Raw genomic sequence first — 16,722 nt, 5'->3', positions numbered from 1 at the left:
AGGCTGCAGAATATGGTTTTGTTGTTTATGAGGACTTGGGGAAAAATAAATCACGGAATTACTTTTATATACTTAAAGTGTGTCTAAACAAAAGAAGTTGCAGTGTGCCTTGGCATTTTTTGGCCCAGGCAACTGGGACAAGTCAGGGGTGTTGGCTGGAAGGTGCCCTATATATAATATTCAACATGTGCTGGCTTTAATGGTTTGGCCTCATTCCTGCATCTCTTTGGTCGGTGCTGTGCAGCTGTGAGCTCCGGGGGGGACTGGGTGGTGGGATGGGTTATGGGCAGCACCCCAGTACTCCAGTTTTGGGAAGGGAGGAGCTGGGCATGGGTTGCAGCCTCTGGAAGGATCGTGCCTGTGGAGCATGGTGGCTGCTCCTAGGTCTGAGGCCACTTTGGTTTCATGTCCTGCCTTTGTGCCCAGCCCTTGCTCCACTGTTGACCCACGTCAGTCACACCTTGGCTATTCCTGTTTGCTCTTGATATTGCTGCCTTCCCCCAGCAACAGCCTGTAAATGTTTTCTTGGGCTCCAAAGGTGGCTGATTTGAGCATCTGTCAGTAAGGAGTTATTTCCATATCTATAACATTCTAATAGAAGCTACTGTAGATAAGTGCCAGGCTCTGCCTACAGTCTTGTGATGGGGGGACAAAGCTGTGTGGCTGCTGCTCTACAGGAAACAAATTTGTTACTGGAACAATTTGTTTGTCTTTAAAACCCCTGTGATTAGGCAGGGATGAAGCTGCTTCATTTTGACCATCAAAAGCAACAGCTGTGATTGGGAATATCACCTTTTTTAATGCAGAACCCCAAGGAATTATTGTAAAGGGACAACTGTGCCTGTGCTGATGTGGACACTTGTGCTGGGATGGACTCCTGGGACAGGAATTTGTAAATTTTCTGATAACTCTGGGGTAGGCACGAGCCTTGGGTAGGAAGAGGAATCTGTCTGTCCTGCTTAAGGGAAAGGATGGAGCTTTACATGTACAGGGCATCAGTCATAGGTAGAGTCTGTGTTTTGAGGAGCTGGACCAAGTTCTTCCGAAGTTGTAAAGGTCTTTAAGGGCTTCTGACTTATGTTAATCCAATTTGTTAGTAAATAACCAGCTTTTAGGGCTATTGGTTTAGACACATAATGCAAATGAGCTGATGAAATATTGCTGATTCTTGGCCTCTGAGTTCTGGTTTCTTGTTGATTGCTTGTTTAGGGTTTTTTTTATTAAGCTGGATGACATTGCTTTGCTCTGCACATCTTTTGACCTGCTGCCCGTGTCCTGTGGTGGATAATTCACGCCTATTCATAGCAGAAGAGCACTTAAATGCTGTCACTTAAATGTTGATTGTTTGGAGATTAGGGATGGAATGGCTTTGTGCCTTTTATCTTTTCAGAACCATTTATTGTGCTCTGTGTGCTGGACCAGATCCACTCTGATCAGTGCTCCCCGAGAAATGATTGTTCCAGACAACATAATGGCTTTCATATGTCATTTTCTGATTTCCAGCTTGAGCTTTAAAAATGTTGGTGGAATAATGGGTTTCTGTAGGATTACTGTAATTCAAAAGGTCATCTAGGTAATAATTATCTTAGGCATTTGGCTTAAGGGATTCAGAAACACAACATGAATTCAAATTCTCTCTTTGCATATTGAATGATTGAATTCTGCATGCAGATGTCCCAGAATATAAAGACCAGACCTAAATTTAGAGAGAGCTTTGACAAAAAATGTAGATTAATTTTGGTACAAATTGAAAATTTAATTTATATCTTGATTGAACTTCTGACAAAGCAGTTAGCAGAAGTGTGTTTAAAGTATTTTAGTGAAAGTTTCACGAGCAGCAAGGTGAGATAAATGGTCTCTAGTTCTCAATGACACTGTCCATTTAAGAAAGGATTCTAAATCACTGGTTTTAAACCCATGGTTTCAGATACCTGAACATTTATAAAGATGATACAACATACTATGAACTGGACATATTTTGGTGCTTCCTGGTCCTTGTGTTATCCCATCATCTGCAGGATTCAGCAATGGGAGACTGGGATGATTGTTTTATTATTTTAAAAATATTATATTTGTTAATAAATAGTTTATTACTGGTTGTTTGTGCAACTGTTGAACTGTGTGTGTGCCTACAGGTTTTGCTTAACTGAGATCTGTTATGTGCAAGACTGAAATATAAATTTTTGCAAACATAATGGGTCAACTCTCCAGAGCAAAAAACTTTTATTCCTGTGAACTTGAAATCCCATTATGGGTTGGTGCTGCATGTTGGAGTTCATATATTCTCTGTTCTAATGTGCCAGTGGTCTGAAGATTTGTGTCCTTAGCTAACAGCATTTGGCCAAGTTAAACACACCCCAAGAATTTGGTGTGGGACTCAAAGCCATAATTCTTACCTGTATGCAATTAGTTCCATCTTCATTTCAGCTCCTAAAATGTAGGTGGGTTTCAGATCTTTGCCTGCTCCTGCAGTCTGGGGTGTGATTATGCCAGTCTGTGCTCTCCCTGCTTCCCCACCCCTTTCAGAAAAGGGATAATACAGTCACTGTTTCAGGGAGATTTTAGTTTTTGGAGATCACAGTGAAACAAATGTTTATTTTTCTTTCTGCAGGTCTTTTTGGTTCAAGTTAATCCAGGTGAAACCTTTACAATAAGGGCTGAGGATGGAACCCTCCAGTGCATCCAAGGTAAGAGGATGCACAAACACATGGATGAGCATTGCTTTGCTTTATGGAATACCTGTTCTGTCCTCTCTCCAAAAATGTGATTTGCAGCTCTGAGAATGCACTGAAGCACTGGGGGAGTGGGAACTTGCAGACGTGGCTGCTCTCTGTATTCTAGGAGCTCAGTATCTCAGGATGAGTCATGCATTTCTTGGAAGTCCAGGAGGATTTCTCTCTTCTGTTATTTATCAGGCCCATCTTGCAGCCTCTTTGCATCTTTTTTATGACACCCCCTCCATTTAAGCAGTGAAGGAGTGGGTGGTTCTTGCTTGAAGTTCCATCCCCATGGAAATGATGAATTAATAGTTGTTTGAGATGGACATTACAGAAGCTTCCCTGAACACCATCCAGGGTTATTTGGTCTTGATGAGCAACAATAACAGCAATTTAAAGCTGCTTGTTGAGATTTATAGCCAACATGCTGTGTGGTAAGAAATTGGTCCATGTGGCAATTAACAGAGGAATAAAGCTGGCTATTCCTTTTATTTAAGAAGAATGCTTTATTCTGGCTAGTACATGAAAGATTTCCATTACAAATATAATTATGACCCCATTTATTTATAATTTTGTCCATACTCAAAGTGGTGTTCAGACAGTGTGTTTAAATGAAGGCAACTTGAAGTCTCATGGTTCTGTATTCCCAGTAATTTAATGTGTTTGTGCCAGTGGGACTTGTTTGGTACTCATCAGCAGTCTTTGTTAAAATTGATTTAGAATTTCTAGCATAAGATTGTCTCCTTTTATTTGCTATAGCTGCAGTATTGATTGCCAAGGCTCATGTTTATTTGTATACACCCTTTCAGTTTGGCCTGAAAATTCTTGATATTCTTTTCAAGCTAAAGATTCTGATCCTACTTTATTGTAAAATATTTTTATTGCTGAGCTAAGTACATGATTCAAACACAGGAAAACACCTGACTGTGCTGATGGTGGTGTGGTTCTTTTTTCCTTTTGGTCAAGCTGCTCTTACCATGCATCTGTGGAACTTAATAGTGATCTATTGCAGAAGATCTGTTGTAATCAGCCTGCAAATATACTAAGATTTGGATTTGTGACAGTTCTAGTTTTGTGCTCTGAGGTTATTATAGAAGACAGGCTTATTTTGTGTGCAGTATTTTTGGAAATTACACACCCCCCTGCTCCACAAAACTTAGTGTCTATTATTTTTTTTCCCCTGTGACAGAGTTTTTGGTATGTTTAAAGGTTATGGATGTTTGGTATGTTTAAAGGTGAATGTATTCCCTGTACATAGGGCAGCACCCAGACAATAATGTTGCATTTTCCAATGCTCCCACACTGCACTATGCTTAGCAGGATAAGGAATAATTTTAGCACTATGTTAAGGCAGCATGAAAGTCTCTTTTTGGGCAGTGCCTCTCAGCTGGTAGCTCCCTGTGGAATAGATGATACTTGCTTTTTCCTTACTGCCACGTACTCAGGGTTATGACATAAGATGTGCTGCTGAATATTCAGAGTGTGAAGGATGGCTTTATTACAAATTGGGTGAGTCTCCTGAGTGCAGGGAGTGAACACTGTTAATAAAAACTTGAGATGTCAGGCTTGGTAACACTGAATTCTTCAGGATATACGAAAGCTCTTCCCACGTGACTGTTCTGCAGGGACAGCTAACTTTGCTTATGTAGAATAATTTTTTTTTTTTTTTTTACTTTTTTGCATATGACTTTTTGAGCAGTATGAAATCTTCAGGTTGAGCTCCTGGAGCCAGCTCTGGAAGCCCTGTGAGCCCCACTTTGTGTCCAGAGCCCTGTTTGGCTCCACAGCTGTGGTGTATCTGTATATGCTTTAGAGGACTGAGGCAAAACCAGAAAAGATGACTTAGTGAATCTTCATTTGTCTTACCAAGGTTGGAAAAAAGACACTTGCATGAATAAAACCTCTGTGGAATATCCTCTGTTTTAAACACCCTGAAGTGTAATTAGCCACTAATTGAGTAATCACTGTTTTAAGCCAGAAAGAACAGATGCACATTTGAATGTTTCTGATGTTTTGGAATGGTGGAGAAATCTCAAATACAAAAGCTTCTTCCAGTTCCTTGGAGTTGCAGCAGTAAAATAATCAGTGAAAACTTAAAAAAAAATAATGACCCCTAAATAATAAAAAACAGGAAAAAATGTGTATTTTTAGCTGAGGATGCAAGGTGTTGCAGCAAGTGCTCTCTTCATTCGTGGGGTTTCTTTTAATATACTTGTTTAAGACAATGATTTATAAGCCCTGTAGATCCTGGTGTGGGCCTGGATTAGGCAGCTCTTGGAGATGATGGTGGCTGGGAGAAGTTCAGCTGGTCAGTGGGCATGGAGAAGGGTCTGTGGTTTCCTTGAGAAGACAGATTTAAAGAGAAAATAAAAAACCCACAGTAAATCTGGTCTTCTGGAGAAATCCAGCCCTTGAGTGCACAGCCCATGTGGTAAGTTGTTTAGGGAAGCATCTGAACAGTTCCAGGTGCTCTCAGCAGGAGTTGTGTTGTTGTCTGACTTCCTCAGGATTTGCCTTCTCTGTCTCATGTGATAGCAGAGATGCTGTGCTATGTGACTTTTGTAGCCTTTATAACAACAGCCAAATAAAGGAATAAAGAAAAGGGATGCTGGGGAAGCTGAACCAAGCCCTGAGGCTGCCTGTGTGGATGGGAGGCACATGGTGCTGCCAGCTGGGCTGTGCAACACCCCAGGCCTTGCTGGATGTTGGGGCTGCCCTCCTGGCCTGTGGGGTGGAGTGGAAACATAAAGCACATCCTTTATTCATGTGTGATGCCATGGCCAGTCTTTGTTCCTTTCAGTCCATGGGGGTGTTAATGACAAAATCTCTGGTGCGCTTCCTTTGCGATTTCCCTGCTCACCCCGTGCTGCCAAATGCCCAGAATGAGCTCAGGGCTCTGACTGCAAAGCTGCCCCTCTGGGAGGTTCAGGGGAGGCTGGTTTAGGATCTCCCTTCGGTGCCTTTGCAAGATGGAACATGTGTATGTGCTCTGTCATCAGTATTGTAAAAGCTGCTCTTTACAGAAAGTTTGACAGGTATTAAATACTTCATAAATGTGTCGATACTTTAAATGCTTCATTTCCTTTTCACATATTCCCATTTTATTTGTCAAAAAATCAGGACTTGACTGTTGCTAGCTCTGCAAGAAAAGGACAAGGGCAGGGCATATCCTCAGCCATTTCTTTACTCAGCTGTTAACTGTAGACCTTGTATTTCCTTTGTATGAAAGATTGCTTCTAGCTTTGTGGTAACCACAATAAATGAAATGTGGAGCAGGGTGAGAGCCTGGATCTGGTAGGAATTGAAACAGAGCCCTGAATTAAAAAAAAAATAAAATTATTCTGCTTTCTAAATTTCAAAATAAATAGATCTCATGTGAAACTGACATGTTCAGGAAACTCACGTTTCCCTAGGGGCTGATTTAAATATGAGTTTTTTAGCCAATATCTTGAGATCTTTGGTAGGAACTTTTGTTGCTGCCTGAGAGTTTTGTCATTCACACTTGAAAAATTCACTGTTTGTGCATAGTTTGGAGCAGTGAAGCTGTACTTGAGAATCTGTTCAGAGCCTTTCCCTCCTGGAAGGCAATCATGCCAAGCTGTCACACCCGCTGTGGTAGGAATAACATGGGCAGAATGATTGTTCTGGTGCTACCTGACCTTGCCTGTCACCCACATGTTGAAAATATGTGTGTACAGAGTATGCAGGCTGCATAAAGCTTCTATCAATTGATCACACAGAATTGCCCAATTACTGCTAAATGTCCTTTTTATTGCCATCCATGTAAATGGTCCTCAAGCTGGATCTCATTTTCTGCTACAAACCAAACTGAATTTTCTGTATGCATATAAAGCTGCAAAAAGCCTGTAAGAATGTAGAAGAGCAGGTAGCAGAAAAGCAGCTGATGGAATAAAAAATGGAATTCCTGGTAAATTCTGCCTAACCCATGCTGCTGGAAATGCTGTCTTGACCCTCACCTCTAGTCTTTGTTTTGTATGCCAGCATAAGGTTTGGAATAGTGAAGAATAAAATTTTCCTGAAAACAAATATGCTAAAGGGTTAAAAATTCTGCTTTAATTCTTTCCTGGAGCAGGGGGAATTCACCCTTGCATAGGGTGAGCAAGGCTCTGCATTAAACTGGCTTTTGTGATTTATTCAAGGACAAGGTACAGATGTGCAGTGGCATGGAGGGGGTGTAGTTATGTTGGAACATAAATATCTGGGTTGCAGACAAGGACCTGAATTGCTTTTGGGTGGTTGCATTTTGAAATGAAAACAGGATAAAAACATAGACAGTTTACTAATACTGATATTTGTTTCAAGTGATGTTTTCAAGTGTTTTGCCATTGAGGCTTGAACTTGAAGTCTTTGCTGCTTCTTATCTTGTAGAACAAAGAATGCAAGAATTAAACTTCACTGCTGCTTTTTCTGTGTCTCTAAAACTGAGCAACTCAAGAAAAAGACCAGAAGTATGCAAAAAATTTAGCAGTGGTTTCTAAAATGAAAGATTTCCTGGAATTATTATTCCCTTAATTTGGTGGGTGGGTGTGGTTTGGTGTGGCAGTGCAGAGGAATGGATAATATTAAAGGCTTAACAGCTGTATATTTGTGTAGGAAGAGTGTGTGTGTCAGTGAAATAAGGCTGCTAGTACAGTCAAAGCTAACCAAACAAAGTGTGTATTTTTTTTTTCCTCTACGGTATGAGGTTGGAAATGAGGAAGTGAGTCAGTTTCTTGCAGGGGAGGAAAGATTAGAAAATAGATGGGACACAGTGTGAGCAAGTGAGTGGTACCTGTGGGGTGTTACTGGGTGGGGACAGAGGCACGGGGATGAGAGTGGTGATGGGCACATACAGGGGAACAGATGGATCACAGAGTCCCAGAATGGTTTGGGTTGGAAGGGGCCTTGAAGATCATCTCATTCCAGCCCCTCTGCCCTGGGCAGGGACGCCTTCTACTCTCCCAGGTTCTTCCAAGCCCTGCCCAGCCGGGCCTTGGACACTTGCAGGGATGGTGCAGCCACAGCTTCTCTGAACAACCTGTTTGTCTTTTAACACCTTCACATAAAGAATTTATCTAATGTAAACCTGCCTTCTTTTTCATTAAAGCCTTATCCTGTCACTCCATAACCTTGTCCAAAGTCCCTCTCCAGCTCTTTTTGAGCCCTTTTTTAGGCACTGGAAGGGGTTCTGAGGTCTCCTCATGGCCTTCTCCAAGGCTGAAGAGCTCCACTCTCAGCCTGCCTCCATAGCAGCCTTACCATCATCTTCCTGACCCTCCTCTGGACTCTATCCAACAGTTCCACCTTATTTTCACGTTGGGGACCCCAGAGCTGGATGCAGTACTCCAGGTGAGGTCTCAGGAGAGCAGAGTAGAGGGGGAGCATCACCTCCCTTGATGTGCTGATCCCACTTCTGGATGTCACAGCAGAGCGTGGGGAGGAGAGCAGCCTGAGGAGACAGAACAGAAAGGTGCAGGCTCAGGGAGCTGGCTGTGATCCCAGTGCTGCCAGTCCACCTGGTGCATCAGGAGCTGGGAGCACCTGCTCCATCACTCTGCAGAGGCAGATGCTGGGCTGTTCATCAGTGGACCTGGTGTGGTTTCACTCTGAGGTGAAAGAGCAGCAGCACCTGAAGTCCTGCTGCTTTGTAGAGGCTTGAGAAGGCTGGAGGTGCTTTAATAAGGAGCAGCTGGTGAAATCTGCAGGTGGAAGGTTCTTTGGGCCCTCCAGGGCAGGCACTGCCTGTGTGCTGGGGAGGTCCAGAGGCTGGAGCTGGAGTCCCTTTGGTTCAGTACCTGCTTCTATCCAGAGCATCACCTGAATGACAGAATTTGGTTACATTTTTAAGAAATACGTTTGTGACGGCATTCTTAGCATGCTGCAAAGAATAGATTTGATCTATCTGCATTGATCAGAACATTACATGTGTCAGAGCAGAAAGAAACATTGTCCTTTCTCACCTGTATCTGCTGGTGGTTGGGAGCTGCTTGTGGTCAGGCAGTTCCTGGGCACAGGCTCTGGGGACAGCTGCCAGGGTGCATGGCAGCAGGACAGGATGGACGTGCCTGGCTGTGGCAGGGGAGGGAGGGGTGAAGTGCTGGGTGAGCTCTGCTTCTGTCTCTCCTTGTTTCTGCAAAGTGTTTCAGCTCTTTCCACCTACGTGCTGGTGGGCAGGCTGGTTCCAGGGGATGGAAAACTCCCTGAAGGAAATGCAGCTTCAGTTCAGACTGTTTTGGTCATTAGGGCTTGCAGCAGAGCAGTCTGTGTGGTGGTGTTTTACAGCATAGCTCTTGGTATTAAATAGCTTTTGTTTACACTTTATTTATTAAGCTTTGGCTCAGTTTCTTTCTGTTTACCCAGCAAGGGCCCTTTTCACCCTATTAAGTTTTAAAGCATAACTCTTACTCCTCATTTACATCACTTTACTTTGAGTTCTGGTACTTGGTGTCTAGATTTAGTGTTTGATGGAAAAGCCAGGCCTGCAGTGCCCATTGCTCTCCTGTAGCACAAACAAGTTTTTGATTTATTAAAGTTCTTTCTATTAATGGACAAATGAGGAAATATCTGCATAAACATCTTCCAGAGCAAAGCAGTGGTTGAGAATAACTGAGAAGAATTTCATGTCAGTGTCTAATCAGCCTCTGTATTGACCAAAATATTTTTTTGATATCTATAACAGAGTCAGTATTATCCTTTAGAGGCATTGTCACCATCTTCTGGGTTTGGTCACTTGAGTGTTTCAGCAAACTCAGCTCTGTAGCACAGGCATGTCCCCAGGCCTGGGATCAGCTGTGCCTTTCCTGTTGGGATGTTATCCATGGTGCACTCCATAGCTATAAACCACCAGCTGTTAATCATATAATCATAACAGGCACTCTTAATTTGTTTTCACGTTGTTGCCCAGCTAGAAAATATCCAAATTTGCAGAGGAACCTTTCATCCTCTGTGTTATTTCTGATGTTTTTGGTGCCTCTCTGTATGTCAGAGATAGTCTCTTTGCCCTTTTAGTGTTTGGTCACCTTAGAAAACTGTGGTCCTGGTGATGTATCCTTTATTCCTTTCATGTGCAATAAACAACTTTAAGGCTTTCATATCTTTGTGAGCCATGTGTTGAAATCTAAGAGAGAGCAAAGAGCTGCTAGCCTGGAGTGGGTTTTTCCCATGTTATTCTCAGTGAGATCACCTCACCATTCACTGTTCATCTCATGGTTTTATTTTTTTAGCACACCACAATCAAGTATAGGAAGCCATGTAAGAAGCCAAGAGTAAACAATGGGATGCTTTGTTTACTGTGTGAATAATCTTAGCTTCTCCATTTTAAATCCGATAATGCTAAGAATAATTATGGAAATTTATTTTGCATGTGTATGATTAAATCTTGAACCAGATGCACCTGCACTTGTAGCTTTGCTGGGTGGAATATCTGGTTCTTTACAGTTGGTAGCTGTTATTTGTTATAGCTCCCCTGATACAAGACAAAAGGAAAAAGAATCTTGGCATGTCATTAAATTTTAATTTGGCTTAATCTTTCCAAATGCTAAATTGTGACTGTTTTGTAGTACACTGAGAGAAAGGGACAGTGATACAGCTAAGGTGGAGATAGTTTGGAAATTATGTGGAAACCAAGGATTTCTTGAGACCCTTGCTGATGGTCTGTGGCCACCTATGCTGGAGGGGTGGCCAGAGGCTCTTCCAACGCTGCAGCCTGGTCCCTGGGGAAGCCACTGCCCTGGCCAGGCTGGGATGGGACCTGGCAGCCAGTGCTGTGTCCTGCTGACGTGGCCTCAGGGCACAGGAGCCCAGGAGGAGGAGAAGGGCAGGAGAAATAAATTAAGACTTGAACCATTCTGGTTTGTACATATGTAAAAACCAATCGTCCTGCTTCCCAGCAGAACAGCACCCAGATGAGCAGAGATGCAGTTCTTGAAGCTTGTCCTTTGGTGAAATGGAGATATTTTTGTGTGTTTTTTTGGAATGCCTAAGGATCTGCTGCTGGGAAATGCGTTGATCTCTAGAATTAGGACAGCAGACTTTAAAGACAACTGTTAGAACATACGGTCTGGGCTGTAATTTCAGACTTTTTTTGGGTTTGTAAATATGCAGGACTTGTGTTTGGGGTTTGTGTCTGTCCTTATTTTCCTTGTGTATGTGTGTGTTTATATATATATATATAAATATGTATATGTCTGACAGAATCAGGCATCGTGGTACATCCAAGGGCCTTGGGAAGGCTGTCTTGTATCAGCATACTATCAATTTTTAAGTTTCCCAATATCTCTGGGTCTCTGCCCAAAACACAGGGAATCTCTGTGAGTGTGTGGGTATCTGCAGGAACGCTGAAGTTGTGTCAGCCCTGCTAAATGCAGCTAATCCTCCTACTATGGACCCAGTGCATTCCAGTCAATGGTGGCAGGGTTTTCAAGTCCAAGATCCACAGGCTACAGACATTGCAAACCCATTAGTCAGTGCTTTTGGTCTTTTTACAGTGTATTAGTGCAGCTATAGTTCTGAATTAGTAAGGCAGTTGTAGTCAACTTTCCTAATCTGAAGTAATTATATTTATTGGCCAGAAGAATAATGAAATTATTCCATTATCCTTATTAAATTCCTTTACTCCTCATCACAAGCAAATATTTAGTTTCCCATGCTTTTTATTCTTTAATGTCTGTGATTCTGGTTCATGTTTGTTGTTCGTGTAGATGTGGATTAGGGATGGGGATGAAGCACATTGTAACTTGGAGTCTTTGCAGGGCTTTTAGTATTATGCTTCTCATTTTTAATTTTGAAACAAATCTCAACTCGGATAAGTGATAATAATGAATTGACTTTAAATGGTAAAGTATGTAAATTGGATTGTTGCTTTTGCTGAATTTCAAATTGTACTTATTCCCACCATAAAAAAAAAAAACAACTAGTGTAGTGGTTGTTGAAAGCTGTATTGAATCAGCTGTTGATTTTGCTGTTATCAGGTTTCTGGGGCTGGGCAGCTTTCACTCTGACAGTCAAACCCCTTCTATATTTAGATGCAATTTGTGTGATCATATCTTAAAAGAGTCTTGTTTGTTCCTTCTGCACCAGTGTTTCCTCGTGGTCGCTGCCGTAGGGAGGATTCTGTGCCTGTGACATCAACAGCTCATTTAGTGTGTTGTGAATATTTTCATTAATAGGGGTTGGAAGAATAGATGATACTACAGAAATTAATTGCTGAGTCAGCTTTGTAATCCAAGTGATGTAAGCATCAGTGGTTTCAAAACAAAAAGGAAAGGAAAAAGCCCACTCAACCACATTAACCAGTGTGAAATTGCATAACTGTGGACAACCTCAAAGTGTGTAGACTGCCATCCAGTTGTATCAGTAATAGTTGTTTAACAGTAAATCTAGAATCTGACTTTAATATTCCAAATTATTTAGGACAAATATCCTAGAAACAAATAAACCTGTGATTTACTCATTTAAGCATCACAAGAATTAATTTTGATTTTTCCTTTCTTTGTGGGTCAGAGAGCTTCAAACACTACTTAAAAATCAAGCTACTCCTGGAGATGAGTGGGAGTTTTGTTGGGGTTTTTCTTTTCAATGTTCAACAAAATACCAAGTTGTCATAATCTGTGCAATTTAGTTTTTTATTAATGTACCCCATGTGTTTATAATGTAAAGCTGCAGGGGTTCTGCATATGCTTTGTTTATAAGCTGGGTTTGATTACTGCTTATGACTTTTGCCTTCTTGATTATATTGTTAACAACAGTTTTGATGGTGTGTTTTGTGATTTGGTTTGGGGTTTTTTCCTTGCTCTGATTTTTTTCAAAGTTTATTCCTCTTGTTTCTGTTGGGGATGAGGATGTTGGGGAACATTTAAATGTAGATGGATTGTCACAAGCAGTGCCTTTCTCTCTGGGTTGCTGGTAATTTCCTGTCAGTATGCCCCATATAGGAGATGTTAAGAAATACCTGGTAGGACAGAACCATGTTAACTCAGTGTGTCTGGGAAGGGTTGCAAATTACTCACCAGCAAAGTTTATTTTTGCTTCTCCTGGCAAGTGCAGGGCTTGTGGCCCTGCAGGTATGGAAAAAAGAACCTGAGCAGAAACCCTGGTGTAAGGCTTTAGCAGCAAAGTATGTTTTAACTGTTGTGTTATGGGAATGCTTTGGTATTGACAGCACTGGCAAGCAAGAACTTGCAATGTTTTGTGTTTTTTTTTTTTTTCTTTTCCTCAAAATACTTGGATTTTGGGTTTTTTTGACCATACAGCTTTCAAGCAGAGTTTTGGAAGTGACCATTTGGTCTATAACCATCTGTATACCGTTTATCCAAGCTTCACCTTTTAAGCGGTGTACATGTTAAGCAAAGCTATACTGTGTTATTTATAAAAACCCTGCCTAAAATTCCTAGAAACTCTGGGAGTTTTGGTTACCCTGCCTGCTGCTGCTGAGGGTGAGGCTCTCCACATGCCATCCCGGCGAGGTCGCTCCAGATGACCTCTGGGTAACGTAATAAAAGACTATTTTTGTCTCAGCAGACGATATTATCTCAGCATAACATTTTTGAACATTTCTGGCTGGATTGTTCTGAATGTTGGAGCTGTGCCTGCGGAGGGGCCTGAAACACAATGCCTGCCATTCTCAATTGTGTGAGCACTTGGGTTTGATGATGGGGCTGTGGTGAGCAGGGTGGGAGTGGGGCATTAATTAGGCCACTCCAGTCCAGTTCCCAGCACCTGTAGCCTTGAGATGTACACTGGCTCAAATATGTTTGATTTCTAAACCAAGTATTTGTGTACAAGTGTGTATGTGTGTTTCTGTATATGCGTTCATCTGATTTTACATAGAAGAGGTATTTATGTACAACTGTAAAAATATACATACATATTAAAAATATATATATATTTGTATTTATATATGGTCATTTTTTCACCTTAAGATGGTCACTCAGCTATCCAAAGCCATTTTGGCTACGGCTCTTCCTCTGAGTGGAAGTTTTTCTAATCCTTGGTGCAAGCATGGAAATGGCAAACAAGTGCCTGGGGTGACTTGCCCACAGGATTTTCACTGAGGCTTCATTAAGGTTACTTAAGTTAGAAGTAATTTGCCTCCCTTGAGGGAAAATTCTGATATTTGGAATGTTTATCAGTCATCTGCAAAACGAAATGAACATAATTGGTGGCTAATTGTTTGCAAGAACTGTGCAATACAATAACGAAGAGTTAAGCTGAAACCAATTGTGCTTATGAAATCTAGCATAAGAAACACTATATTAATCCTGCCTCAATACCAGGAAACGCAATTAGTGTAATTAAGACTATCATATTGTAATTTTCTTGGCGACTCCATGCCTTGGCAGCCGCTTTGCCCTGCCGGGGCTGGAGCAGAGCGTGTTCCTGTCGTGGCTCTTTCTGCCAGGACAGCTCTGAAGTGGCTTTGCTCACCCTGTGGTGGGATGCTGCTGCTGGGTGGAAAAAGTGCTCCAGCTGCTGCCTTTTGGGTGGCTGAGCTGCAGGCATGGTGGCATTTTGCAGGCTCTGTCTGTGCTGGCTGCAGCTGCATCCCCACCTTCAATCCAAGGGAAGCGCGTGGTTTGGGATCCTCACTGCGGTTCCTCCAGCTGGGATTTCCCCCAAGGCACTCCTTGGCGTGTGTTTGCTGCCAGTTCTGTCTTGACAGCACAGATCAAGCTCTGCCACCCTCTTGTGCCACCCTCCTTGCCACCCTGGGGGTCCCAAGCCCTGGGCAGGAGGGTGCAGTGCAGGAGTGAGAGGCTGCAATTAGGGCAGAGTAACAGAGAGATGAGAATTGCAATTAGGCTCTCATTAGCATTGGATGCTCTGTCACGAGAAGGACGTAAATAAATAGCTTTGTCTGTTTGTATTGAAATAAACTTAGACATGTTTAACTTGGTTTTAGGAGCAGCAATCATAGATATCTTCATGCTGGTAACAATGTGGACCATCACTCTTAAATCAGTTTGAATACACATTGCTGATGGATTTGTTGTAGAATGTGCCCAGGTCAGGAAAAAATAAGTATGGTAACATAGTTGTTATTGTTGCAGTTTGTCTGTCACTGCTGTGAATGCACGTAATTAAGGGATAATCAGCATAATGCCTACTTTGAGCTCTTCTAAATGGTTTAATTGCTTCTCTGAGTTAAATAAACACTTTATGCTTATTTTACAAATTTTTCCCCAGGGAGCTTGTCACATGGAAGTGTACGTGCATGTCTTTATTTTTTAAACATAAAGAATAATCGGTTATTTAATTAAGCTTCTCCTGAAGTTCTCTTTTGGGATATTCTGTGTTCTTATGAACTGCTCTGATAATGAATGTGTCAGAATAGGCTGGATAAGAGAGGTAATGAGTCAGTGGGAAAATGAACGTGCATATTAATGCTGTTATTCCAGAGTCATCTGAGTGCCCATCCTTTGTGGACACAAGTGCCTGTGTACGTTTTTCTGTACTCTGTGAAATGCTTTAACAGTTTGAAGGGGCTGTGATGGCTGCAGAGGATGGCTGAGGATTGTCCCCAAGGAAGGTGAGGCTCTGGGTACCAACTGGTTTGAAACCTGAGCAGATGTGAGGTGTCCCTAGAGATTTCACTAGGCTAAATAAGGAACTGTCTAATTGTTTTGATCCTTTTTTCCTACTCATTTTCATTCTGTACATTTGTCTTTTTTAAGACACTTTATTGCACTGCATGCTACATATATCACATGTCCATTGGAACTGCCTGGCATCTGCAGAAAATTTTACCTGACTCTTCATTGTACTGTATAAAAGTCTTCATGTCTTGTAAAAAGATTACCTGCCCCAGAATACTTACAAGGGATGTTCAGTATCTTTTTTTATTACCTGCATTTCTAGATCATGTCTGCTCAGCCAGGGTACAGCTCACTTTGAGTATTATTGGAATTTGTTCCTTACAAAAGGCCAAAGCAGTGTGCAGCCTGGCTAGCAGGGTCCTTGGTGAGCTGGTTCAACAGTGACAAATTTTAATTTTTAAAAATGTTTTTAATTTTTTTTTTAAATTACATAGCACAGGAGTTGAATGTTTTCCTGCTAAGTGCCTCAGCCAAGGAGCCTTGGTTTACAAAAGAGTTTTTCTCCTCCTCTTCTCTCCAACAGCTTCCCTGCAAGTGAGGCTTAACTCTACAGAAAGGTGGGAGTGTGTTCAAAGGTTTTTCAATTTATTTATTGATGCCTTGGCTTTATTTGAACTACAGCCTTTTATATGTTCAAATAACAGAAGGTTAGTTTTCCTCAGGGTGAATCTAAGACTGAAATTGTGTTGTCGACAAACACAGCAAATTGAATGAATTTCAGTTTTAGGGTCTACACAGGTACCTTTGCATCAAATTTGGGTGCTCTGCCCTGAAGTACAATATAGCCACAAAAGAAATTGAGATCTACAAGCTGATTCATCAACTGCTGCTCATTCCCAGTTATTTGCATTCTATATGTAGCCAGAAAAGCTTATGCACGAGATGGGTTAAGGGAATTAGATAGCTGTTTGAGCCAACTGCTATGTCAGAAATAGAACTGCAGCTATTTTCTAAGCTCAGACTGTACAGTTGCAATATTACTTCAATACTACTATCTCTCCTGTGCTTCCAACTTCTTAAACCCCTTGTTTCATCATTTTAGGAGCTGTATGGCAAGGACCATTTTAAATATCCAATTTCAAGCATTATTTTTCTTGCTTTATTTTTACTCTTAAGATAGATGTGCCAGGCAGGCACAGTGGTTAGTCTTATCTGCCTGGGTTTAGTGAGTTGCTAAAAGTAGTTTGTGCAAATGTCTGGGCAATTTTAAGTTGAACTTTTTATAATTAAAAATGTAATGAGAGTCATTAAAGCAGCAGTGATTCTGTTCTAAGTACAAATGCAGTTAGAGGCTGAAAAATTGCAGTTCAAACCAGATAGCCCTTAAAAGCTGGCAGCATGCAGCACTGCTGATAAGGAACATGGAGCTCTTTCTAAGCCCTGCATGCTTCCACGTGGGTTTTGCTGCTCTC

General features: G+C 41.7%; 1 protein-coding gene across 1 annotated transcript in view; it reads left to right on the top strand.

Annotated features, from left to right (window-relative positions):
* FNDC3B (fibronectin type III domain containing 3B) overlaps positions 1–16,722 on the top strand; it is a 186,166-nt gene that overhangs the window by 41,942 nt on the left and 127,502 nt on the right. The window contains exon 3 of the mRNA XM_066556568.1: positions 2,612–2,687. Coding sequence (XP_066412665.1) covers positions 2,612–2,687 — 76 coding nt within the window. The remainder of the gene's footprint in view (positions 1–2,611; positions 2,688–16,722) is intronic.

This window comes from Molothrus aeneus, chromosome 10, assembly GCF_037042795.1.
Source record: "Molothrus aeneus isolate 106 chromosome 10, BPBGC_Maene_1.0, whole genome shotgun sequence".
Taxonomy (NCBI): domain Eukaryota; kingdom Metazoa; phylum Chordata; class Aves; order Passeriformes; family Icteridae; genus Molothrus; species Molothrus aeneus.
The sequence above is the reverse complement of the archived record's forward strand: the minus strand, read 5'-3'. Positions and strand labels throughout refer to the sequence as shown.